Source organism: Ambystoma mexicanum, chromosome 11 (assembly GCF_040938575.1).
Source record: "Ambystoma mexicanum isolate Mex_15411 chromosome 11, UKY_AmexF1_1, whole genome shotgun sequence".
Taxonomy (NCBI): domain Eukaryota; kingdom Metazoa; phylum Chordata; class Amphibia; order Caudata; family Ambystomatidae; genus Ambystoma; species Ambystoma mexicanum.
Window position 1 is genome coordinate 8393490 of NC_090934.1, and position 25569 is coordinate 8419058.

The window sequence follows — 25569 nt, forward strand, 5'->3', positions numbered from 1 at the left end:
GCTCAGCAATAGTTTGCTCTCTGCCTTCAGCAAACTCCTTCACACTGCCACTCATGTGCTCTCCAGAGACCCGGTCCTTTCTGCAAACCGGTCTATTATATAACTCTGGCGCTAAACATAGATTCGGACAATCCTGTAACCTGGTCCCTCATGCTATTTATTGTATTATTACTGTCATCTGCTCTCTCTTGTATGCGTAACCGCCTGTAACCTATGTTTTTCTGTAAGTCTTATGCGCCCAGTTAACCCAGGGTTTGGCTGAGCTATACAAATAAACTAACTGTGAGGAGGAAGAGTGGCAATAAGATGAGGGGTCCAGCGAGCAGGAGAAGGGACAGAGAAAAGGGTATCCGTGAAAACATCTCTAGAGGAAGCACTGACATAGGTGTCTGCCATGGGAATTTCATTTTACTATTCTTGGGAACGGTAGTTCACACAAGAAAAAGGTATTTGAAGTCCAAAGGATTCCTCAGCGACACTGCACTCAAGGTGCTGCATAGGCATCTGCTTTTTGTATGGCGACTCCAAAAACAATGAAAACACAAAACCCAAATCTGGTAAAAAAAAATAAATAAAAAAATAAACACAAATGAGCGTGAGAAAAAGGTGCAACTCACTCCAGGGTTCAAATTAAAAAGTCCTAAATCCAGCAAAAGAGCTGGGGGTCTCCAAGGTTGAAGGGAATTAGCACAGAAGAACATGTTACTTACCAACTGGTAACTTTCTTTCGATTGGATTTTCCTCCAACGTAATCCACATCTTTGACATGCAATGTCCACAGCTGTGTACTTCGGAAACTTTTTCTTCAGAGGGCGTTCTGCGTCGCTGGCGTCGGATCGATGTCCCTTGAAGGCCTCCTTCAAGGGCGACGTCACTGGATGTTATAAATAGGACGCACGGGGCCCGTAGTCTCAGTTTATGTTTTTCCTCCATAACGTGTGACATGCACATATCCAATGCCTGCTTGATTGCACATAGCCTTGAGGGAACGTAAACTGCAATAGCATAGGAAATTCTTTAGAGGGGCAGGCTGGGAGGGCGATGTGGAATACATTGGAGGAACATCCAATCGAAAGGAGGTTACCAGTTGGTAAGTAACTTGTTCTTCGAATGGATTGTATCCTCCAATGTATTCTACATCTTTGACAGACTCCCAAAGCAGTACCAGAAAATGGAGGAGGGAAAAGAATTTAGGAGTACCCAATCAGATGGCAGAATAAAGAACCACCTTATCAAAGGCCATACAGGGAGTAATGTTGAACAAAAAGGTGTGGATAGAAGCCCATGTGGCTGCGTCACAAATATTTTTTTATAGGAACTCGCCGCTGCAGGGCTGTGAAAGTTGCCAAGCCCCTAGTGGAATGAGCTCACAATCCTGCCGGAGGGTCCTTGCCCGCCAAACAGTAACATTCAGTAATGGTGAGGATAATCCACCTGGACAAGGTCTGTTTTGTCACGGCCTGGCCCAATCGATAACCAGCATACCCCACAAAGAGTTGATAGTCCACTCTGACCCTGGACATCCTATAAATATAAAAGCTCAGAGCTCTCCTAAAGGGCCAACCTATGGAGTCGCTCCTCTTCCTTACCAGGATGAGGAGGAGGATACAAAGGAGGAAGAAACACTTTCTGGCACAAATGAAATTCAGACACTACCTTAGGTAGAAAGGACGGACATACCCTCAGTACAACCCTGTCCTTGTGAACACAGTAAAGGGCGGCTTAGATGAAAGTGCCTGCAATTCACTCACTCTGCGAGCGGAAGTAGCCGCAACCAAGAACACTGTCTTGAAGGACAATCTCAAAGGACAAGAGTGCAAAGGTTCAAAAGGAGCACCCATGAGAAACTTCAAAACCAAATTCAAATCCCAAACCGGCACCTGGAAAGGGGACGGCAGGAACACATTAGTGAGTCCTTTAAGAAATTAAGAACATTCTTCAGACGAGCGCTTGAAGATAGACAGCGCCGCCAGGTAACCCTTAATGGTACCTACTTGAAGGCCATTGTGGGCCAAAGAAAGCAAAAGATAGAACCACTGGAATGTAACACTGAAAAGGATCGACATTTTGTCCTCTGCACCAGTCGCAAAACTATGCAAACAGCAACGGTACAGGTATCTCCGGGAGGTCTCAATCCTTATACCTCAACCTTTCAGATACCGACCGTGAAGGTTGAGAGTCCTGACCTCTGGATGGAGAACCTGCATTGCCACTCTGCACAACGGGAGTGAACCTACCCACCCTTTTATGTTGAGGTAATGCATGGCCACTGTTGTCCGTCATGATCAGGACACTCTTCCCCCGCAGAGACAGCAGAAAAGCCTTCAGGGCCAGCCTGATGGCCGGCAGCTCTAACATGTTGATGAGGAGTTTGGACACCGACAGAGACCAACGGCCGCTGGCGGTTAAGTCTGCGGCATGAGCTCCCCATCCTGTGAAGGAAGCGTCCGTCACTACAGCACCTCCGGCCACGGTTGTCAAAACGGCTCACCCTTCATCAGGTTCCCCTCGTTGGCCCACCACAAAAAATCCTGGGCGACCGTGAATGGAATCTGAACGGGATCCGACATCTTGCCTGAGAACTGCAACCACTGCACCTTGAGAACCCATTGCAGGGATCTCATCCTCAGCCTGGCCTCTGGCACTAGAAAGATGCAGGATGCCATTAGGCCGAGCAACCTTAAAAATTCGAAAGCCGGGAGACTCTGGGCATGTTGAAACTTGTCCACCATCTGCACAAGGTGATGAGCCCTCACCTTGGGAGGCAAGCACTTCCCCAAGGATGTGTCCAACACAACTTTGATGTACTGGAGCTGTTGGGAAGGTGTCAGATGCGACTTCTTGAAATTGAGGGAGAAGCCCAGCTTGTTGAGGGAGCAGCAGGCGAGACCGAGGTGATCCAATGCTTGATCGGTAGAACGCACACAGATCAGCCAGCCTAGGTAGAAGTGAATTACCCCCCGCCCCCCCTCGCCCGAGATACGCTGCCAACACCACCATTAGCTTGACGAAGACTATCGGGCGGAGGTCTATCCGAATGGCAGGACCTGAAACTGAAAGTGCGAGTCGCCAGTCGCAAACCTCAGGTACTTTCGGTGCTTGGGATGAATCGACACATGAAAGTAAGCATCCTGTAGGTCCAGAGACACCAATCCTGAAGTTAAAGGGCCTGGATGACTTGAGAAAGAGTGACCATCCTGAACTTGTCCTTCCTGCGAAATTTGTTCAACCAATGGAAGTCCAGGATGGGTTTCAATCCCCTGTCTTTCTTTGGGATAAAATAATAAGGGGAATACCATCCCTTGTTCCTCTCCGCTCCAGGCGCCAGTTCTAAAGTGCCTTTCTCTAGCAGGGTCAAGATTTCCTGCACAAGGAGCCGATCTGGAGGCTTCAAAGAGATCCCTCGGTGAATTGTCGTGAGGCCGCTTTAGGAAGGGAAGGCAGTAGCCGTGGGCGATTGTATCCAGAACCCACAGACCCGAAGTAATGGCCCCAACCGGCAAACCATGGGACATGGCCTCATGACTGTTTAGGCGCGGCTGCGCCTCAAGGCAAGGAGGCAGCTGCCTGAGCGGCTTTGGCACCTCTATTTCCCCAATTTACCACAGGTACTTTCACACTGACCCCTTTGACTGGTGGCTCGTCTCGTTCTACCAAAGGAGGAGTAGTAACGAAAAGAGCCTCCCCTCCACTGCTTTCCCCTAGGACGAAAAGGCAAAGGTTGACGCACAGCTAAAGACTTTGCCACAGCTTTTAAGGTCTGCAACCTCTCAAGGCTCTTGTCAGCCTTGCTGCCAAAGAAATGCGCACCATCAAAGAGCATGTTCAGAAGACGGGCTTGCACATCCGGAGCAAAACCCGACTTCCGCAACCGCGCAAATCTGCGTGTAACGGTGTTCGCAGCCATGGGCCGGCTAACACTGTCGTCCGTGTCCAAACCCGACTGAAGGGATTCACACATGGCATCCTTGCACGAGAGCCAGGAACCCATCCCTTGCTTCCCCCTCAGGAATATGCTCAGCCGCAAGAAAAACAGTTCCACAGTGTGTGAAAAGCTTGCCACGGCACAAGTGAAGTTGGCGCCATACTCCCCGAAGAAAACACCTTGCGTGCCCAACTGTCGAAGCGTTTGTCGTCCCTATCAAGAGGGATGGTAGGGTACACCGCCTGCCTCGAGGTGGCTGTAGCCGCCTGAACCACCAAACTCTCGGGAGTGGGGTGAGATGAAAATAGCTGGAGTCGCTACCGGAAGGGTAGTATTTTTTTAGTTAACTATTTGTTAACTGCGGGAAGAGATTCCGGGGCCTGTCAAGAAGCCGCCACCTTTTTCTGCAAGGTCAAATGAAATGGCAACACTGGGTCAGAGGACAGACCTTGATCCAAAACGTCTGTTAAGTCATCCTGAATAAAAGCTACAGGAGGAATAGAGCAACCAAGGTATTCAGTTACTCTAGCCATAAGTCTCCTGTATGACGACTCAGCATGAGCCCTAGGTTCAGCCTGCCGAATTCTACCTCGCGTCGAAGTGTCCAGGCCACTAGCGTCATGAAGAGATTGTCGCGAGTCTTCCAATTGGCTATCCCCGAAAAGACAGGAGCCACATCAGGCTCAAGATCTAAGTCTGACCTCTCCTCCTCAACGATGTCATCCAGAGGGAGGTAAAAGTCCAGTCTCGGAACAGCCGAGGGTCTGGAGTCCAAAACAGGCCTTACAGACTTGGAATTAGCCTTCCTTGGAGGATCGAGAATAGCAGGGATATCTGAGTAAATTTCGGTCAAAAGGCCCCAAAGGCGTAGAGGGCGCCGATGGCTTCTGCATCGAGGGCTTCAGCGTCGACAAGGGAACCGACGGTGCAGAGGGCTGATACGAAGGCAAAGCTTCGACATCCGTATCCGACGGACACGCTGACCTCGAGCCCTTAGCAGGTTTCTGCGATTTCGCTGGTTACGAGGACCGAGACCAGGAAGCACGTCTCTTGCGACCATCCTGAGCCTTGTCCGAACGGGACCTCAAAGGTTCCCGATGAGGATTGCGCTGAGGACCCGAGCCCGAAGGCACAGGAGCCACAGATCGAGACCGTACCTTGCCGGCTTCATCAGAAGGTGCAGCCGGAACTGTTCCCTGCGATTAAAAAAAATTGCTAATATCTGCTCCCTGTAGGCAGCCCACGCCTCCGGAGTCGAGGCCTTTATTGGACAAGCCACCTTCCTTGCGGCTCCATCCTCTGAGGACGGGGAAGGTGACCCGTGACGGTGCTTCCTAGAATGCCGAGACGAGGATGACGAAAGGCAGGAACCCCTCCGGGACCGAGATCCCCGGGAATCCTTCTGATGCGGAGAGTCGTCCCTCGAGTTGGTGGACATACCCTTGGACTTGCAGGACTTAGTGGGTTTAGAACCCCGACCTACCTGAAGCTTTCCCTTACGCTCCTGCAAGGCCTTAGCAGTTAGTGACTGGCATTTGGAACAGTCGTCGTGTCATGACTCTCACCCAACCACCACAAACAAATGAGATGTGGGTCGGTAGTCGACATTTTCGACTTGCGGTCCTGGCAAGTCTTGAAGCCATACTGCGGAGTAGGAGGGGTTGAAGAAGAAGACATTCATGAGGAATGCATGAGGCGCGCAGAGTCTCTGAAGCAAACACATTTGCAGAAAAAACGAACTGAGGCTACGGGCGCGGTGCATCCTATTTAGAACATCCGGTGATGTCGCCCTCGACGGAGGCCTTCGAGGGACATCGACCCGACGCCATTGACGCAGGTCACACTCTGCCGAAAAAGTTTCCGAAGTACACAGCTGTGGACATTACATTTACAAGGAGCAAGACAGTAGATTGCTGCAGGACGTTTCCAGTGGGGAAGCGACAGCAGACCCGGTCACAGGTGTCTTGGTTTATTTGTTTCATTTCTAAAGCGCTGAAACGGAGCCCATGGGCATGGAAGCGCTGAGACAAAGGACAGACACAAGGAACAGAAAGGGAGTCAGACAGCTGGACTGTACATTCAGAACAAGGTCATGAGGACATCAGTTACTCAAATAGAATGGTCTTCAACCCATGTTTAAAGGTTGCTAAGGAGGGGCACAATCTGAGGTCAGGAGGCAGAGCGTTTCACAGATGCAGGGCTGCCAATGGAAAAAAATCCATCCAACACACAAGAGACAATTTGGCCATGGGAGTTTGCAGGAGGTAGCAGTTATTAAACCGCAGTATTCTCCCGATAGTGAGCAAGGAGAGTTGGTTCGAAAGATAGGTTGGATTTTTCCCGTAAAAACAAGCATGGTTAATACACTGTCAGATGTAGATCTCCTTGACACCAAAACATGGTCAGTTTTTCAAAGCCCTTTGATGTAATGTATTTGTATCACGCTCGTACACAAGTGTTTCAGAGCGTGACAAGGCAAGGGAGGGTAAACAGGGGAGAACAAAACAACGATCTTACTAGGCCCAGTGACATCGAGAAGTGCATGGGAAAGGGGAAAAAGTGCAAGGGGGAAGAGTGGAAAAAGCGGAGCACCTGCCTCGCTTCCTGCCCCCGCCAGACACCCTGGAGCCAGAGCTGGCCTTCACTTGTGAATCCCACCAAAGACAAAACGGAAAAAGGGACCAAACCTGGTTTGGCGTGCAGAGTAAATCCCAAGAAGGACCTTTACAAAAAAAATGGCGAAAAAAGACAACCAGGGCCATTTTGACAAAAATGTCACCCTTGGGTGCTTTAGTGCAGCTGCAAACGCAGCCCGCGGTAAAAGCACACCACAGAAGTTAAAAGTAAATCACTGCCACCAGCCATTCATCGAGGAATGGGTAACAAAAATGTTGCATGAGAAACTAGACAAAGTAAAGTAGACTAAGTAACCTCTCCAGCAACCCATTTTAAAGATAGTGTGTGCTTTGTCTAGAAAGTTAAAAATGTAAGTAAAGTCAGTTTCACTTGCGCCGCCTTTATTAGCAGTTTGTTGTACTGGAGTTGGTGGTCAACTGGCAAATCTCCTACCGGCTGGCCCTGATGGTCTAGCAACTGCACTATGTAAATGTCATCACCGTAGCACTGGTCTTGGTCATAGTGGTCCGCCCGAGACCCCACTTCGTCGTCATAATATGAGCCTTGAGATGGGTCTTGTTAGGGAGAATTCTCACCCAAGTGCTAAATTCCCGCTACCTTAGAGCCCTCCAGCTCTTTTGCTAAACTTTGGGGCTTTGGACTTTTCCATTCTGTGTTTTCTGTGTTTATTTCTTTAGTTATTGAGTTTAAGATAACTCCATAGGCATCATCTTTTTATTGTTATGTAACAGAACCTTTAGTGTAGTGGCACAGGGGTTTTCTTTGTACTCCAAGGTTTAAATACCTTCTCTGGGACTGACTGCCGTCTCCCAGAGCATGTGAAGTTAAATTGACTGTACTAGTCTTTTTAAATTAATGGACCCAGCACAAACTATCTTCCTATATAGTGCTGGAGGGGTTACTTATCACTCTTGTAGCTGTCAAAAGCTACCCTTTTCCATTAAAATGGCTGGTGGCAGTGGTTTTATAATGAACTACCATGATTTTTCCCGACCGTGAACACCGTTAGCTAAAAATCAGGGCTGCCATGTTTTTCAATATGGCACCCAAGACCCCTTTGTAAAAACAGACTCCGGTCATCTTTTTTCACTGTTTCTTTGTGGAAAGGTCCTTCTGGTGTTTAACTCTGCGCGCCAAACCAGGTTTGGTCCCTTTGTTCGTGAGCCTTTGGCAGGCTTCGGGACTGAAGACTGCCCATGGCGTCTGAGTGTATGGGGTGGGCAGGAAGCGAGGGAGGTGCCCAAAACTCCCTGTGCTTAGTCTCCTAGGAGACAAGAATGCAATCGTAGGTGATTGGCCAGCTGGCTGTCTGGCAAGGACAGCCACCATGCTGGGTGACTGACAGCTAGGCTGGAATGAATGGGAGAAAACTGTTTAAAAGGCGAGTCTCCAGGACTGTAAGGCAGAGTCGACCACTGGAACGAAAGAACCGAAGACGAGCTGGAAGAGGACGGCTGCTGCAAACACTGGACCGTTGGTTTGCCCGGTGAAGCCCTGCTGCAACCCCGAATTGCCAGATCTCCAATTGACAGAAGCTCCTTCAAGGACGGCATCTTCCTTGGAGTTGGTGGGACCAATCAACTCAGCAAACGCCTGGATACCATTCTCGGAGCTGGTTAAGGTTAACCAGGGGGAAGGACACCAGTTTGTGTTTAGAAGCCACAGCTACTAGAGCTGAAGTGACACCATTCTGTTTGCTCCGACGACGATCCTGTGCAGTGCAGGAGTCCCCCGACATCCTTCCTCTTGTCCCCACGACTGAGGTTCAGGAACAGCGAGACCTGCAGGACCTGCCGGGAACCAACGTCTTCAGCTGCATCTTTTTGCTCCTCTTTAAGGTACTGTGCCATACGGTTGAGAGATCCCAAATCTCGCAGTGGAAGTTTGTGAAACTTTCCCAACTCGCAGGCCTAATCAGCTTGTGATCTGACATATCTTGCTTTATCGTCTGAACTACTTCTAAAAACTTTTGCAAAGACTTCTCCATTTGTACGAGAACTATGCCGTCCTATCCAAGAACACTAGACTATTGACTTTGGCCTGGCCTATTGAATTGAACAGACCCTCCTGGCACATTGAACCTTTGCGTTGTCTGAAAGAAGTGTTTTCTAACCCTTTGTACAAACCTATGCTTTTTATTCCCATTGAAAAGTACTGAAGTGCTATTTGGCTCCTTTTTCAGGGGAGCGCAAACTGTCTTTATAACTTAGAGTTTGTTACCGTAGTATATTGGTATTAAATATTGAGTTGATTTTGACTAGTGAAAGTTTTCTAAATGACTGTGCAAATAAATGTTAAGTATTTTTTACCAAGAAACCTTGAGTGAAAGTGTCTACTTGAACCACTGCAATTGTGATACTTCCGTGCAACTTCTTCTACTTCTCACATTCCCTCTTGAGATAGGCCTGGCTGCTCAGCTCGCTACCAAATGTGTGGGGTACAGACTTATCCCAAAGGTTGGTTTTTGCTTACACCTGTAGTCCTAGCTGTGTGTCGTGTTCCCACAGGGTACTGCCTGCAATTCTGCCTAACAGGTCTTGGTATTGAGTGGTGTCTTGGAATGTCGAGGCCAGAGCGCCTAGAGCAAAGGTGCTCAGCTGTGGTGAAGGCGAGACTTTTTGGCAGGGTGTGGCTCTGCTGATGCTCCTGGCTGTGAGGCATCTCCAAGTACTGTTAATTGCTCGGGGTGCCTGTCCATGAAGTTCACGAAACGAGACATTCTTCCCAAAATGTTACTTAATTGTTCTGGTGTAAAATGACATGAGGGTGGGAAGCCTGAGATGACAGGGCCCTGGGAGGAAGTGACATCCTTAGCAAAGGTGGGCTTGGAGGTAATGGTATCTTTATGGCACATAGCCCCAGAGAGGGTGCCTGTGGTGTTTGAAAACTCAGTCTGGGTGTCTTTTTGGGCCAAGAGCTTAGAAATTAGTTTTTTGGAAATCTTGCCTTGAGTAGTGAAGTACTGACTTGTTTCTTGATTAACGCTTGTATTTTCTGCGTTTGTTTAGGAGACGCCGAAATGCCTTTCGCTGCCTGTTCTTCGGCGCACGAAAAGGGGGGCCTTTTTATATGCGGTGTCCGAACCGACCTTCGCTTTCGGTTTTTGGGAACTACCACGAGGCGAAAGCATGTGCGATAGCCCAGAGGACAATGAGGAACCTGAGGCTTTGTCCCGGGTCACCACATAGGCCTTGACGTTCAGCGGTCTCGCCATGAGTCAACCATGGGTTGTCCTTAGTGTATTTTTGTTTGTGTATGCCTTGGCCACCGGGGGTCTTCTCTATCACAGGACCACCGACCTGCTACAGAGTCGGGGGCCTGCCCTTGGGGTTTTGATGGATCCTGATCGACCTCGGCGTGACTCATGACCCCGTAGCTGTCCTCGCTGGAGTCTTCCGTCACGTCTATGGAGGCCTCGGCCAGCATGGCATGAGCTGGCCAGCATTTCGGCCACCGATCCCTTAGTGTTTTCGGACGAAAAAAAGCAGACATGATTTACAGTGCTTTTCTGCGTGATCCCTTGGAAGACAGTGATTGAATTTTCGGTGGCAGGGGGGGAAACAAATTAAAATTGGGTTTTGTCCATTATGTTTTAAAAGGGCAGTTGGGCGAAGATAGAAGAAAGGAGATGATGGGATAAACAGAGAACCTTCCCACTCTCTGCCTCCTGTAACGGGGCAATGCCCAAAGAGGCTCTAAGGCCGGGTCTGGTCACCGATCGATCATTCGTCAACGAGATGAGTGTTTGTCAGGGGCCGTCGAGTGGTTGAACAGCCGTGTGGCGTGGCAAACAAAGGAAAGGATGAAAGTCTACAATTACAACTGCAGTAAATCAAAATGTCAGCCTGGAAGAGAACTCGGCATTTGCAACCGACTTCGATGGCAGAAAAAATACAATCTGAGGGACCACAACGCGTGAAGGACCATGGGTAGAGTACACGTCACACTAGGGATAGTAATGCTAATCGCGTCCTGTCGACGTCCGCTTCAGTTTTGAAAACTAATCTTGTAATACTCCGACTTCCCCTAGATGTCAGACTATGCATAGCATGTGATCTAAAAGCTCCAGAAATGCAGATTATTGTGAAAATCTTACCCAACAGTGCCAGTATGTCTAGCGTGCATGCATGAGTCAGCCCCACAGTCGTCCCTGGTTGGGCTATTGCTTGTCTGCATGAGTGGTGCAGATTCTTACTAATGGAGGGTTGATGTTTGATCACTTAACTCAATTTAGAATAATTAGAATAATAAGGAGGAGTCCTGCAGCCATTGCAGCAGACCTCCGAAGAGGAGCCAAGTATCCTGTGTAGCCGTGCAGACGAATGAAGACCCGAGGACGCATCCTTAACAGGCCTGGTGGCCATTCTTGCTTCTGTCCTGTGAAGCCTTGCTAGACTACCAGATCTCCAGACCTATGCTGGTGCTTCAACCCTTTGGACTGGTGGGACCAACCAGTATTCATGCCGTCTCACGTTCTGGAGCCTTCAGAACTGTCCAGGACCACCCGCTGGACTGACCGGGTCCGTTTAGGGCTACCATGCCAAAAGCATTGCCGTTCCGTCTATTTGCATGGAACGTCCAGTGTCATCGGCTAGTCTTGCATGTTGCCTTCCTGCCAAGGTTCATTTTACCAGCATCAAAGGATCCTCTCCTGGAAGTCTGCCTTTGTACGCAGCTGGAGACAGACCTGCTGTCACCCGTATGTGGTGACTGTCGATGGACAGGCCTTCCCACATCTGGTAGCGTGTCCTGAAGAGTCCTGCATCAGTGCCTGTTGCATTTCTTCACTGGAAAAGGTTGCACTCAGCTCCTGAACCAGACCAGAGACTTCCTTGCTCCTGCAGCTCCGGGCATCTTCTACTGGATCCAATGGCAGGAAAACCTACCTCCAGTGACTCCCATTCGGCCTGCCAAGGCCTTTGTGGAAATCAGAGTATTTGCCTCCCCATTTACTACATTCTTGGAGTAATCTTAGACGCCTCTTTTTCCTTCATCCCTCACATCAAGGACCTTGCCAAGAAGGCCCACTTTCAACTCCACCTCTTCAAAGGCACTCTCTTCCTTTCCTCACTTCCCCCAGAAGCTCAAAGTCTCTAGAGCTCAGGTTTTCTCTAGGCTAGACTACTGCAATAGCCTTTTCCTTAATCTACCCTCTTCTTCTCTACGACCATCCCAGCTAATCTAGAATAGGGCAGCAAGACTTATCCTTGGCTTCAAACCCAGGGACTGCAGCTCTCCAGTCCTTGAGACTCTCCACTGGCTCCCGGTTGCTGCAAGGATCAAATCCCCCTGCATCATCCATAAGGCTGTCAGGGGCCAGGGACCACGCTATCTACAACTGGCTCTCACTAAATACTCTCCCTCTCGACCTTTACGCTCTTCCGACACCAGCTCGCTGTGTGAAGTGCTTCGCTGAACCGGGAGCTGGGGCTGATCTCTCTCCTCGGCAGGCTCCCTTCTATGGAACAGCCTCCCCCGTCCTCGTCTAGAGCCGGATCTCCTCAAATTCCAAACCTCCTCAAGACCTTCCTTTTCACCTCCTCCTTCCCTTCCTCCCTCCTCTGCTAAACCACACAGTTGCTGAGATTGGTGACCAGGGCCCTTTATGGGCCCTGGCCTCCCACACCCAATCGCCATCAGCCTCTGCCAGCACTAGCCTCGGCCCCCACAGGCCTCGGCCCCCACAGGCCTGCACTTATTTATTGGCCGCTGACCACCCACCTAGGCACTTACAGCTGCTCACACACTAGCACCCCCCCCCCCCCCCCCCCAACTCCCTCAACCCTTCTCTCTATCTGCACTTGCACGTTCTGAATGCTCACAAGGCCTAGTAGGACGGCCTCCCTTTCACTGTTTACTCGCTTTTATTGCCATGATCCCTCCCTGCTGCTCTGTGGGCGCTTTGAAACACAATTTACTTTATGTATAAGCGCCTTACAAATGCACAATAAATACAAAACAAATACAAATGTCTGAACAACTTTGATTTATTCCATTTCCTTGCTTTATAAGCATTTAATTTAACAGCCGCTCTAAAAGATAGAAAAGGGATTACTGAGCTGTAAACTGCGTCTAAGGTCTTTTGGAACTCTTCTCGCCATCACAATAACTCTGCAAGCCTTTGTCCTTCCCCTAAATGAACTTTGTGAACTTCAGTGCACAAGCCCCCATTCAATTTAGGGTTTGGACTTATCAAGTTAGCATCTTTATTCCTGTGGACTGTTTTTTTCTGTGCATAACTACTTACCTTCCCCTTTAAGGTGTTTAGGTGAATTGTGTGCATTTCTATACCAAAAGGTGACTGTACCAGGAAGAATGAATGCAGAAAACAAGAATTGGACAGGCAGGAGAAGTCAGGCTTCCATACAGATACCGATAGGACTGAGGGGTGGGGTGAATATTGGCTTCCATGGGGTACATACTTACAGTCTATGTTGTTAGCCAGGACGCGGATGCACTGCTCGTACAGAGACATCATCTTGGGCAGGTACGTAGTCTTGGAGCCAGAATACACTTGCATTTTAGAATTTAATCTGCGTCCGGTGAAGCCAGCCTCCTCCTCTTCAATTACTGATGTGGGCACAACTAGCAACAGAAGAAAGCATGTAAAGACAAAATTACACCGGTTATCCAAACCCTTCATTAACACCACAAATCTGGCAACAGCTTTCGCTACCAGCAAAAGCAATAGTTAAACTTCAGTATATGGGTTCTCCCTCGGGAGAGCAATCCCAAATCACTAGGCCATTACCACAGCATTGTACTAACAGAGGAACCGGGTACTGCCACATGCAGCCATCGTCACCACAGCCCTCCCCCCACATCCCTCCCATCTGTCTCACCGGCTATACCACCAACCCCTCTTCACAAGCCTCAAGCAGCAACACTAACAAAAATGGCAAAAGGAGGCTATACAAGACCATTCCTACTAGTACTAGCAGGGGTGGGATAAGGGGTGAGGGGCAGGGAGCATGTAGAAAGAGGACAGTCGCACTTCAGGTGACAGCCCCACCCTGTCCCAACAGCTCTGTATTCACAATGTACCCTTCTTCTTCTGTGGAGAGAATGGAACAGTCTCCAGAGTGGGCAGAGGCCGATAATTTGGCTGTATTGGGGGTAGAGGAATATCCGGCAGGGTTGGAACCACATCAATCTTAATCTACAAAGAAGAAGAAGAAAAAAAAAAGGAAGTTAGAAACACCAAAATGGGGTTATACTGATAACCATGCCCCAGACAGACAATGGAAAACCAAATGAGATTGGTATTCCAAACGAGCAGCACTTCACGCAGAGAAACAGAAAGAAAGAGTAACTTCATGTTTGAGCAACATGTCAATGCAATAACAAAACTAGGAATAGGTGAACTCATTGGTTCCAAAAACAAGACAAGAAATGATCATTACCACTTCCTGCGGGCTTTCCGCCTCACAAGGAGATACTTTCCATGCAGACAGTGAGCTGTACGACCATGCTCGAACATGGCCTACAAACATAAAAACTGACAGACTCCCCCAAAATATATCATATGGCCATGGAGTCTCAGTAATTTGTTTTAGATTGAATATCCTTACATGCTGCAAATACAAGGATCTGCCAGAGATCACATGAATGAAGTCCAACTAAGTCCAACATTTTCTGCTCAAATTTCCAGTGCTACGCTGACACTGAACTCATTTTCAGGCTGCCCTCTGCCACCTCCTCCCCCTCTCTCTCATCTCCGATTGCCTAACTGCCATTCAAGATTGGTGTGCCGCCAATGATCTTTGTCTGAATGCCAGCAAGACAGAGATCCTCCTCATCGGCACACCTTCACCATCCTTTCCCCTCACTCTCTGGCTGGCCTCCCTTGGTCCTCCTCCTACCCCCACCTGCGAGGCTAAGAACCTCGGGGTCATCTTTGACTCCACTCTTTCCTTCTCCGCCCACATCTCTGAGGTCTCTAAAAAGTCAAACTTCCTACTGCACCTCCTCAGAGGTACTCTGCCTTTCCTCTCCTTCCCCCAGAAACTCATGGTATTCCAAGCACTGCTTCTCTCTAGCTTGGACTATTGTAACAGCCTCTACCTAAATCTACCTGCCTCTACTCTCCGCCCTCTGCAACTAATCCAGAACAGGACTGCGCGACTTGTCCTTGGCCTCAAGCCCTGGGATCGTATCTCTCCAGCTCTGAAATCTCTCCACTGGCTCCCATTGGATGCAAGGATTAAATTCAAAACCCTCTGCATTGTCCACAAGGCTTTCTGGGGCCTGGGTCCAAAATACCTTCAGCTATCCCTCCGAAAATACCTCCCCTCTCGAGCTCTTCGCTCCTCTACCTCCAACTCACTCAGGGTCAATCGTTTTTCTAAGAAATGAGCTGGGGGTAGATCTTTGTCTTCGGCTGGGGCTCCCTCTGGAACAGCCTCCCTGCCACTCTAATACTTGAGGAGAACCATCTCCGGTTCTGGAAGCACCTCAAGACCTTCCTCTTTTCTTCTGCCTTCGCTCCCCCTCACCCCTGCTGATCTGTTCTCTCTTGGCACCGTGCACCTGGCCACCCTCTGTCTTTTGGGCCCAGGTACCTGCTCATTCTGCCACCCTCCCGCACTGCCTCCGGGCCACCCCTTGCACTGGGGTCTGTATCTCTACCCATACAGCCCCCCCTTTTTCTTCCTGCACTTATCAGACCTACCCTGTCTGCTGCCTTAAACCTAGCACTTGCAAATTGCTGGCTGCATTACCACTGTTTGTTGCCTTTATTATTTATTTATTGTTATTTATCTGTTTCTCCTTTGCTTCGCACTTTCCACCTCTCCCCCCTTCCATGCACTTTTCCCCTCCCCCATGCACTTGCGCGTTCTCAATGTCACTGGGCCTAGTAAGATCGCTGTTTTTGTTCTCCCCTGCTCCCCTCCCTTGCCTTGTCGCGCTCTGAAACACTTGTGTACGAGCACGATATAAATAAAATATCAATCAATAAGGGCTTAGTAAAACCATTCAACTGAGGCAGTGCAAGACTCCACTCTTAGTATAAGGCTGTACCATCCAAGTTCAGGGTAGCGTAGACAGAACAGCCAGGCTCATTTTAAGAGGGAGAGAGGGCTGTAGCATCCGTTCAAATGAAATCGTAATACAAATGGTACGAACTGAAACACTATGTAGTGTAAAAATAAATAGTTTACTTAAATACAAGTAGGCCCAGATAAATCTTGGGGGAAATAAATAGCATCACAGATCATATAAACACATGATAGAATAACAACACTATGCTTGCAGGTACACAGATCAAAGCATAGAACCTAATTTGTCTACCTGTGTGCCCCCCACTGCCTCCCCGTGTCCACCCGTGTGCCCCCGCGTCCACCCATGTGCCCCCGCTCCCCCCCACGCATGTGCCCATGCTGCCCCACCACCCGTGTCCACCTGTGTGCCCCTGCTGGCCCCTGTGTCCACCTGTGTGGCCCCGCTGGCCCCGTGTCCATCTGCCAGCCTTCTTACCCCCTTCACCTTTCAATTTTCCTAGCACTTACTCTTATCATTGTCCCTTGACCTTTGATAACAGCTTGTCTGTCCCCCCCTTTCCTCCTCGTCTTCTCCCACTCCCTAGCAGCACTACCTTGATCAGTCATTGACCCTTAAGATAGTCACTTGCTTTGTTTCCTCTCCCCTTCCCTTCCCCCACACCTCCCCTCCTCGTGTCACACTTGCACTACAACAATTGTCGTCAGGCCATCAGGAGACCACCAACAAGTTCTGTATGAGACATAAGTTTGGGGGAGGGAATGTTTCTCCAAGAGTTTCCCCAATGAAGGGGGTGATGGAGATAGGGGGTAGTTGGCTGGGCAGGTGGGGTCTGCTGAAGGTTTTTTCAAGAGAGGGCGCACAAGGAAGTGCTTGAGAGGGGAGGGGAAAGGTCCAGTGGTAATGGAGTGGTTGCAGAAATCAGCGATTGCAAGAGAGCCAATGTTGTCCTTAATGGTTCTGGAGGAGCACAGACACCTGTTTGGAGGAGACGACAACTCTGGTGACCTCATCATGTGCGACGGGGTGAAGGAGGAGAGAGAGGAGGAAGGAGGCCATAGGATACAAGGGAGTGGAGGAAGGGTCGGGGGAGAAGGACGCAAGGGTGCTCAGGATTGTGAGGACAATATTTCTGAAGTCCAACTAAGGGCTTAGTATAACCATTCAACTGAGGCAGTACAAGACTCCACTCTTAGTATAAGACTGCACCACCCGAGTTCGGGGTAGCGTAGAGCGAGCAGCCAGGCTTATATTAGGAGGGAGAGAGGCCTGTAGAATCAGTACAATTAAATTGTAATACAAAATGGTCCAAAGAAACACTGAAACCATATGCATTTAAAAAAGAAATGGAATATTTAAATAGAAATAGGCCAAGATAAATCTTGGGATACATATGTACCATCACAGACCATATAAACACATTATAGAAAAACTCACTACTATGTTTGAAGGTACAGAGACCAAAGTATAGAACCTAATTTGGAATGCCTAACAGGAGTTCTAGGGAATTCAAACCAAGTTACTTTTTTTATTACTTTCAGTAATAAGGGTAGCAGAGTAGTACCCTGACGCTCAGCAAGAAATCATATAGGAATATCAACTGAACAATATACTTTTCTGATCTAGTGAAGCACAGATTCTAGGAACAGTATAAACCTATAACTCCGATTCAGGCCAACAGCTATTCTAGGGGAGTTGGATCTTGGGGTGTAATATTCAATTACAGTTGCTTTTCAGTTCACAGACTAAGGGAAGCAATAACTAACTTCTTTTAGGATAACAGTTCTACTCCAGGTAAGTAAAACCTATACACTTTTTACAGGAGCAATAAGCAACTTAAAAGGCATGTGTAAACCCAAGACTGACTTTTTGTGTCAGTCTAAAACAGACCAGGGAAAACAAAACCCAGTGTTACACTTCATGAATGACTCAAGGTTATTCTAGGTAGGTAATACCCAAGAGACTTATTCTGGACAGGCTAACAGCACGCCAGGGGAAGCAAGACCCAGTTAGGGGCACACATACATTTATCCTAACAGGAACAGTGAAGTAAAACCAACAGTATTACTTTTGGGAAGCGGCACAACCAAATCACGGGTGAGTAATATACCCTTATATCTACTTTCTGTTGGAATGGCTAAACAGTTTAAGGAAAGAAAGAGGTTGCATATATTCAGAATGGCAGAACATTTCTAAGCCAAGTAATAACTTTTGTAACTGTTGTAAGGACGGCCTATTATCAACAGTAAGACAGACATGTGATCAAAGTTCAAGGGTGTTTATTGACCTTTCACAAGGGTTTGATAAACGCTTATCTAAACCTAAATCTACAGATGGGAGAAAGCTACGACCATCAAATAATAATAATGCAGTCCTAGAGGTGTCTTGCCTAAATAAAAGAGCCTAATAAACCTATTGCCAAGTCATAACAGCGTGGGGGTAATTTTCATGAAACTGAAAGAAGTGTTCACAAAATGTTATGTCAGGATGTTCGGGCCATTGTCCTCCCTTCCCCACGTTTTCAGCACCGGTTAAGGCGGTTCACTTGAGCTAAGCGATCTCGGATTCAGTCGACACGAGGATACAATTCTATTTCCAGCAACAGGGCCTTCTGTACACAAGTCTCTTGATTCAGAGGGCCTGATGTACACAAAATAAGAGTTATTTTCTGCTCACAGGTATTCAACTCGGGTGCTTCACCCCAGATGCCCCTCAGCCGGGCTCAGATCCCTCCTTTGTACAATTAGTCTCCCTCATCCGGGCTCGGACCAATATGCATTTCACCTTGGATTTGGCTTGATCCGTTGCAGGACTACTTCGATACAAACTTCGGTTTCACAATACAATTGTCATTCAGTTGGATACCTAACAAGAGACCTTCGAATGAGCACCCACGCGGTGACAGACCTCTCTTCATACAGTATTTCACTTGGCCTCCCAAAATTCATTCTCTCCTTTGATTTGCAATTATATTTGCGCCGTTCATCACATGCGTTTCACACACTGTCCTCTTTGGATTTCGTCATACAATGCTGCCTCCTGCAACCTTGGTTCCAACACAAGCTGGTTTTGATATCAGTCTTTCCATCTCACTGGCTGTGCTCTCTTTATTGGCGCTGCTCTGTTGTAGGAACCAAGGCCTGTGCCACGGCAGCATTTGCTCCTTCCAGTCTTGGTTATCGACGCAAGAGAGCCTGGGGTACCTTTGATGCACAGTGTTGCTTATAGCTCCTGTTCAGCTTTAGCTCCCGGTCTTGGGCTTCTTACTTTCCAAAGTTTGCTAAACTAACAGTCATTCAGGGTCAAGGGCACTTCCCTCCATGCAACTCCGATCTCGCTGTCTTTCTCCTTGCGGCAGCTCTCTGTCCACACGAAGAAGAGTGCCCTCATCCAAGCCTGCGTTCTCCGCGGCATCTAACATCTGGGCCGAACTCTTTAAAATCTGCAAGTAACTGCCCAATCCTGCTGCAGTCTCCACCTCTCCAGTCCCCTCCCAGGCACTCTGCACGGCCCTGGCTTCTCATTTCATCTCAAACTCAGGACATCCTGTCCCCCCTCTCTTCCTCTCCTCCTCCTCAGTCTACTGCCTGCTCTTCCTCTGGCACTTCTTCGGCCACCTCTCCTCCCTGCTTCTTTGCCTTTCCCCTGTTCTCCTCAGACGAGGTTTCTAGACAAGTCCGATCTATGAAAGTCTCATCAAAACAGGTTTACCCTTGTTCCTCCAAAACCATCAAGGACCACATTGACACCCCGGCTCCTGCTATGGCAGACTTCTGCAACCACTCTTTCGCCACTGGAGCCTTTCCCCTCCCCCCGAAGCAGTCCCTTGTGCACCCTCTTAAGAAACCCTCTGCAGACCCTTCCTGCCCGGCCAACTATCATCCAACCTCAATTGCTCCTTTCCTGGGCAAACACCTGTAAAAGCTGGCCATCTCCCAGCTTAATCTTCACTCTGAATCTGTTGGTTGTCTCCATGACCGTACGGAAACTGCTCCCCTGAACATCCGTAAAGAATGACTCTCCAACCTCGATTCCAACACCCATTGTCCTTATCTTACTTGATCTCTCGTCTGCCTTTGACATGGTCAACCATGCCATCCTGCTCAACAGTCTCTGTGATAACCTGGGTATCACTGATCAGGCCTTGGCTTGACTGACCTCGCCCCTCTCCGATTGACCCTCCCAGGTCCAACTTGTGTACTTCCTCTCCTCTATCTCTAACTGTGGTGTTCCCCAGGGGTCTAACCTCTCTCCCTGGCTGTTCAACCAATACCTGGCACTTCTTACCCACCGCATTGCTGCTCTCAGTGCTATGCAGATGACACTTCGCTCCTTTTCAGGCTCCCTTCTGCCACCTCTTCTTTCATCTCCGTCTGTCCGCCATTCAGGAGTGTTGTGCCGCCAATGATCTCTGCCTTAATGCCAGTAAGACAGAGATTCTACTCATCTGCACACCTGCTCCCTCCTTTCCTGTCACTCTTCAGCCAGCCTCTTGGCCCTCTTCCTGCTCCCACCTGTGAGGCTAAAAGCCTCTGGGTCATCTTCGACTCCACACTTTCCTTCTCTCCTCATATCTGACGTCTCTAAGAAGTCACACTACTAGCTGCACCTCCTCAGAGTTATTCTACCTTTCCTCTCCTTCCCCCAGAAGTTCACCGTCTCTAGAGCACTGATTCTCTCTAGGCTGGACTACTGCAACACCCTCTTTCTAAATCTGCCTGTTTCTACTCTCCGCCCTCTGCAACTCATCCAGAACAGGACTGTGAGACTTGTTCTTGGCCCCAACCCTAGGGATCGTATCTCTCCAGGACTGAAATCTCTGCACTGGCTCCCAGTGGCGGTGAGGATTAAGTTCAAAACTCTCTGCATTGGCCACAAGGCCTTCAGGGGCCTCAATACCTTCAACTCTCTCTTCCTAAATATCTTCTTTCTCAAGCTCTTCGCTCATCCACCTCCAATTCCCTCCAGGTTGGTCGGTTCTCCAATAAGTGAGTTGGTGGAGATCTTCTGCTGGGGCCTCCCTCTGGAACAGCCTCCCTGCCTCTCTGAAACTTGAGGAGGTGCTTCCGGAACTGGAGATGGTTCTCAAGACCTTCCTCTTTGCTTCCGCTTTCTCTCCTCCTCTACCCCTGCTGATCTCCTGGCTCAGTCTAAAATTGCACTGGTTACCTGGCTACCCTCTAATCTCTGGCCAATGTCCCCTCCCCACCAGTTGCATACCTGCACTGCCCCCCTGGCAACCCTTGCACTTAAGGGGCTGTTTCTGTATCCCTACAGCCCCCTAACAGCACCTGACATCTACACTTACCCTTGCACTTGCCATCAGCTGGCTGCACTTTTGTCTATTTTACTGTGTACTGCCCTGCCCCCTCTGTTTTCCCCTGCACTTTGCCCCTCTCTCCCTCCTCCCCTGCACTTGCGCGATCTCAATGTCACCTGGCCTAGTAGGATCGTTGTCTCAGTCTTCCATCTGTTTCCCGTCCCTTGCCTCGTTGTGCCTTGAAACACGCGTTATAAATGCCATATCCTATCTTGTATTAAACTGCCAACTTGGAACTGCTGTTTCCTTGTGTGCTTTTCCTCACTCAGAGTGTGCTTTCGTGCTCGGCCTTTTATCCGTGTGGGTAAGTGTGATGGCAGTCAGGTATGTGGAATGATCAGTAATTGCCTGACCATTTATCGGGACATGTCCGGTATACAGCTCTGGTGTTAGTCTGCTGTTGCTCACAGTGAACGGTCCACGAGAAAGTGTTTATGTCGGGAAAGGGTGGGGGAGGATGTTGTGGGTCGAGTTCCTAGGTTTCCTACCTGGTAGGATGGGTGTTACATGGAGGGGGATACCGTGTCTCACCATTTGGTGGCCCACTTCCACTCCCACAGGGACCCCACAGCCAGGCGATCCTCCCGCACTGGTCCAGCCCTAGGAACTGGATCCAAAAGCGATAGCTGTGTCCTGGCCACCTGGACGACAGATCCCCGGGGACCAGCGGGTGAGACACCTTCAGGTTTCTCACTGTTCACTCACAGAGTTACAGTTACCAACCAACTTCTTTTGCAAGTAAATAACTTGCAAACACGTATTCTCTTTTCTGGGCAAAAGGCCCAATCCTTAGACATCTTTCCCTTATTCTTGGAGCATGAGTGTTCTCAGTGGCAGAAGGGGGGGGGGTCACTAGGGTCTAGTGTCCAACAGGCAGGTCAGAATAGGTTCTTAAGTATTTTATTGTATTGTATTGCATTTGGTTATTTATATAGCGCTCTATCCCCACTTGTGCTTGTGTGGCCTCAATGTGCTTTTTAGTTGGAACGCCCTTGGTGACCGTAGTCGATGTAGTTGGAGATTCTAGGGAGATTAGCTTAGATGCATGTGTGCATATTGCCGTTCGAAGACTTAGGTGGCTGGCAAGGCTCGACTAGGCAGCCAAGTGGAGGTTAGATACATGGGTGTGTGCTCTTGAGTTAGATATGGATCGCCATTGTTGAGGAGAGTATGTGAGGCCAGCTATACCGGAATCCCTTCGGGTGGTGGTCGCTGTGTGGTGGTCGCTGTATGGTAGTGGCAGGGTTTTTTTAGGTACATCAGGTGTTTCAGTCTGGATGGCTATGTGTGAAACTAGGCCAGATGTGCTTAGCCGTACATGTGTCCTATCGTGCGTTAGTGTTTGACGGTGCCTGCGGCCTGTGTCCACATTAGTGCTGTGTGTTATAAGCACCGTAGGCTGAGAGATTGCTCACTTGTCCAGGACTAGAATTGAGAGTCCTGTAGCGATTGGCCTAGGTTTCAGACTGTAGCCGGTATCAGCGTATAATATACGGAGATGGAGTCCAAACCTAGATTAGAGGATCCTGTACAGTGGAAGAAAGGTCTATGTTTCTAAGTTAAATGTTAAAGGTATTTGTACTGCGCACCGTCACCAACAGAGTTGGTCCCCAGGCGCTCTGGCGGATCTGCAAATGAGAAGGTGGGATGGGTTCGTAGGTGAAGCAGGAGTAGTGCGAGAGGAGTGGTGTTCTGTTGGCAGCTTCAACTCGGTATACACTGGGTGCTGAGCTTCGGTGAGAGTATTGGATCGATGTCAGTCCTCGTGTGCTGTTGGTGTTCCTTATGTGTTGTTGCGGTGTTGTGAAGTGTGTGCAGGTTGTTGTGCGAGAGATGGTTGTGTGAGATAAGTCTGCAGAAATGCTGAGTTTTTTGTTAGTCGGTTGTATGAAGGTTAACAGAAGTTCAGAAATCTGTCCGAGTGTGGCACTCACCAATCCTCCCAATTTCATCCGGGTGGGCAAATGGGCTACGACTGGCAGGGTTTTGGTTTGTGTGGGGTGCTCCCTGTGCTGTTCTAATGCGCTTTGTAAGTGTTATGATTGCTCCTCGCCGTTCTATTCTAGCCAGCCCTGTAGGTGTTCTAATGCCGATGGATTGATTAATGTAGGTTGGGTGTCTATTCTCCTCCTTAGGTGCTGGGCTGGTGTGGCGGACTCCTCTCAAACTTTCTATATAAATCCATCTGCCGGTTTGGATATGGTACGTCCGGAGGGAGTGGGTGAGTCATTTAGGGCTTTCGTCTGGGTCCGAGTATGTGATCAGTCTCTGGAGGCCTCCTTTTGTGGATATTTCCCATGATATCTTATGGTCTGTCGTGTGGTCGGTTCTTTGGGTTCAGTGTTTGTCCATTTGAGAGTGGCCGAGGTTGGTGTCATTTTTTGTTGTTGTTTTAATGGGGTGGGCATTCTAGTGCGTCGCTGTTGTGGTTACGCTGTGAAGAGCCATGATTTGAGGAGTTTCCTGAATACTAGATGGTTTGTTGTGTTCCGTATATTCTTAGGTAGGTCATTCCAGGTTTTCAGTGCCTGGTGAGAGAAAGAGGATTCTCTGAGTTTTCTTCCGTTATAGGGTTTTGGTTCCAGGCGGATATCGGTGCTTGATCTCAGTGTTCTTGTCGGTTGATGTAGGCGTAGTTTATTGCTTAGGAATTCTGCGCCTTGTTTGTGTATTGCTCTGTGCGTGATGCACATGGACTTGATCTTTATTCGCTGTTTTAATGGTAGCCAGTGTAGTATTTTTAGCGCAGGTGTGATGTGTTCTCTTCTGGGTAGGTTGTGGAGGAGTCTGGCTGCTGCATTTTTTATGCGTTGTAGTTTTTTTTAGAAGTCGTTCGGGCATGCCCAGGTACAGGCTATTGGCATAGTCTACTCTGGACATGATCAGAGCGATGATGGTGTTTTGTTGGCGAACGACAGGAACAGTAGGATCCTTTTTTGCTGCTCGCAGGAGGAAGAAACATTTGAGTAGAGAGTTTACTTGTGGCTCTAGAGTGAGGCTGTTATCCATCAGGACCCCTAGGTTTTTTACAGTTGATGATGGTTCTGGTGTGGTGCCGAGCTCTCTTGGCCAGGGGATGTAGCTGATATCTCCTCCCTTTTTTGAAACAATCATTATCTGTTTTGCCTGGGTTGATTTTGAGGTGGTCGAGGTTCATCCAGTTGAATATATCTCACAAAGGCAATTCTCTAGTGTAGCGTTTTCTTCTCGGGTGTCTTGTATGTTGAAGATTATTTGAGTATCGTCGGCGTAGTTGTCGTATGTGAGGCCTTGTTTTTGATGAGTTTGATTAATAGGTACATGTAGATGTTGAATAGAAGCGGCGAGAAGGATGATCCTTGTGGTACTCGGCACGTGGAGTCTCTAGGATTGGATTTAAAAGGTTTCAGCCATACGGTTTCGGTTCTGTTTGTTAGGAAGGATTTGATCCATAGTAAGGCGGTGTCTGTTATCCCTAGTCCTTCTAATCTCTTTATGAGGATGTCGTGGTTGACAGTGTAGAAAGCTGCGGACAGATCAAGGAGAATCAGGGCGGTGCTGTTGTCAGAGTCTGCGTTCGTTTTTAGGTCATCCCATATTGAGAGGAGAGCGGATTCTGTTCCTCTCATTGGTCTGAAGCCAACTTGTGCCTGGTCTAGTAGGCAGTGCTCTTCTACGAATTCTTGGGTTATTTTGTAGACGTACGTTTTTAGCAATTTGGCTATGTAGGGTATATTGGCGATAGGTCTGTAGTTGGATAAGTCCTCTACGTTTCCTGTTGTGACTTTGAGCAGCGGCTTGATGTACGCTGATTTGAAGGCCTGTGGTACTTTACCTGTTGAGATCGAGAGGTTGAGGAGATCCCTGTGGTATTCCATGGGGGTTCCTTGTTTGAGAATTGTTTTGTTTATGTCCGGGGGGCAAAGGTCTTCAGGAGAGCCCGATTTGTTGCTTTGGTTTACCAGTTTAACGAAAGCCTCAACTGATATTTCTGGGAAGCTTTGTAGCTTGTTTGGGTGTTCCTTGTCGGTGTCGCTGGGGTTTGAGCTGTGATTGCTTGGTCTGTTTTGTATGGTGTGTTGGAGGGAGGTCATTTTGTTTTTGAAGTGGTCTCCTAGGTCATCGCAAAGTTTCATCGTTGGAATTGGTGTGTTGTTGCAGCCTGGTGGGTTTTTTAATTTCGTTTATGATTTTGAAGAGTTCTTTTTGTGAGTTTGGTGCTCTGAAGATTCGGTTGTCGTAATGTTTCCTCTTCGCTTTTTGTATTTCCTTTTTATATGAGCGGATCTGTTGCAGCAATTTCAATTTGTTTGCAGTGGTGTTGTTGGTCCTCCATTCAGATTCTAGTTATCGTTTTTTTCTTTTCATGGAGTTGAGTAGTGGGATGAAGAATTTTGCTGTTTTCTTACGTGATGGGGTGAAGGGCTTTTCTTTGGCGATGTTGTCTAGAGTTGTTGCGATCCAGGTGTGGAGCAGGGCAACTTTTTTTTTAGGTCTGCTTCTTGCATGGTTGATGCTTGTGGTTTGCTGAGTTCTAGGAGCTCGGTTAGATTGGAGTTTATGGCTCTCCAGTTTCTTTTCATCATGATCAGTGGTTTTTCTTGTTGCTTTTTTGTTGGTGCAGCCGTTGCGATTATGAATGGAATGATGAGGTGGTCGCTCCAGAATATTTGAATTGGGGGTGCCGCGGTGATGAGATCCTTGCTGG

General features: G+C 48.5%; 1 protein-coding gene and 1 long non-coding RNA gene across 2 annotated transcripts in view; one reads left to right on the forward strand and one right to left on the reverse strand.

Annotated features, from left to right (window-relative positions):
* The window catches only part of ELOA (elongin A), a 190321-nt gene that overhangs the window by 85599 nt on the left and 79153 nt on the right, over positions 1-25569 (reverse strand). The window contains exons 5-6 of the mRNA XM_069622389.1: positions 13607-13721; positions 12989-13147 (exon numbers count right to left, since the gene is read on the reverse strand). Of these exons, the coding sequence (XP_069478490.1) occupies positions 12989-13147; positions 13607-13721 (274 nt within the window). The remainder of the gene's footprint in view (positions 1-12988; positions 13148-13606; positions 13722-25569) is intronic.
* The window catches only part of LOC138502982 (uncharacterized), a 129287-nt gene that overhangs the window by 35598 nt on the left and 68120 nt on the right, over positions 1-25569 (forward strand). The window lies entirely within an intron of this gene.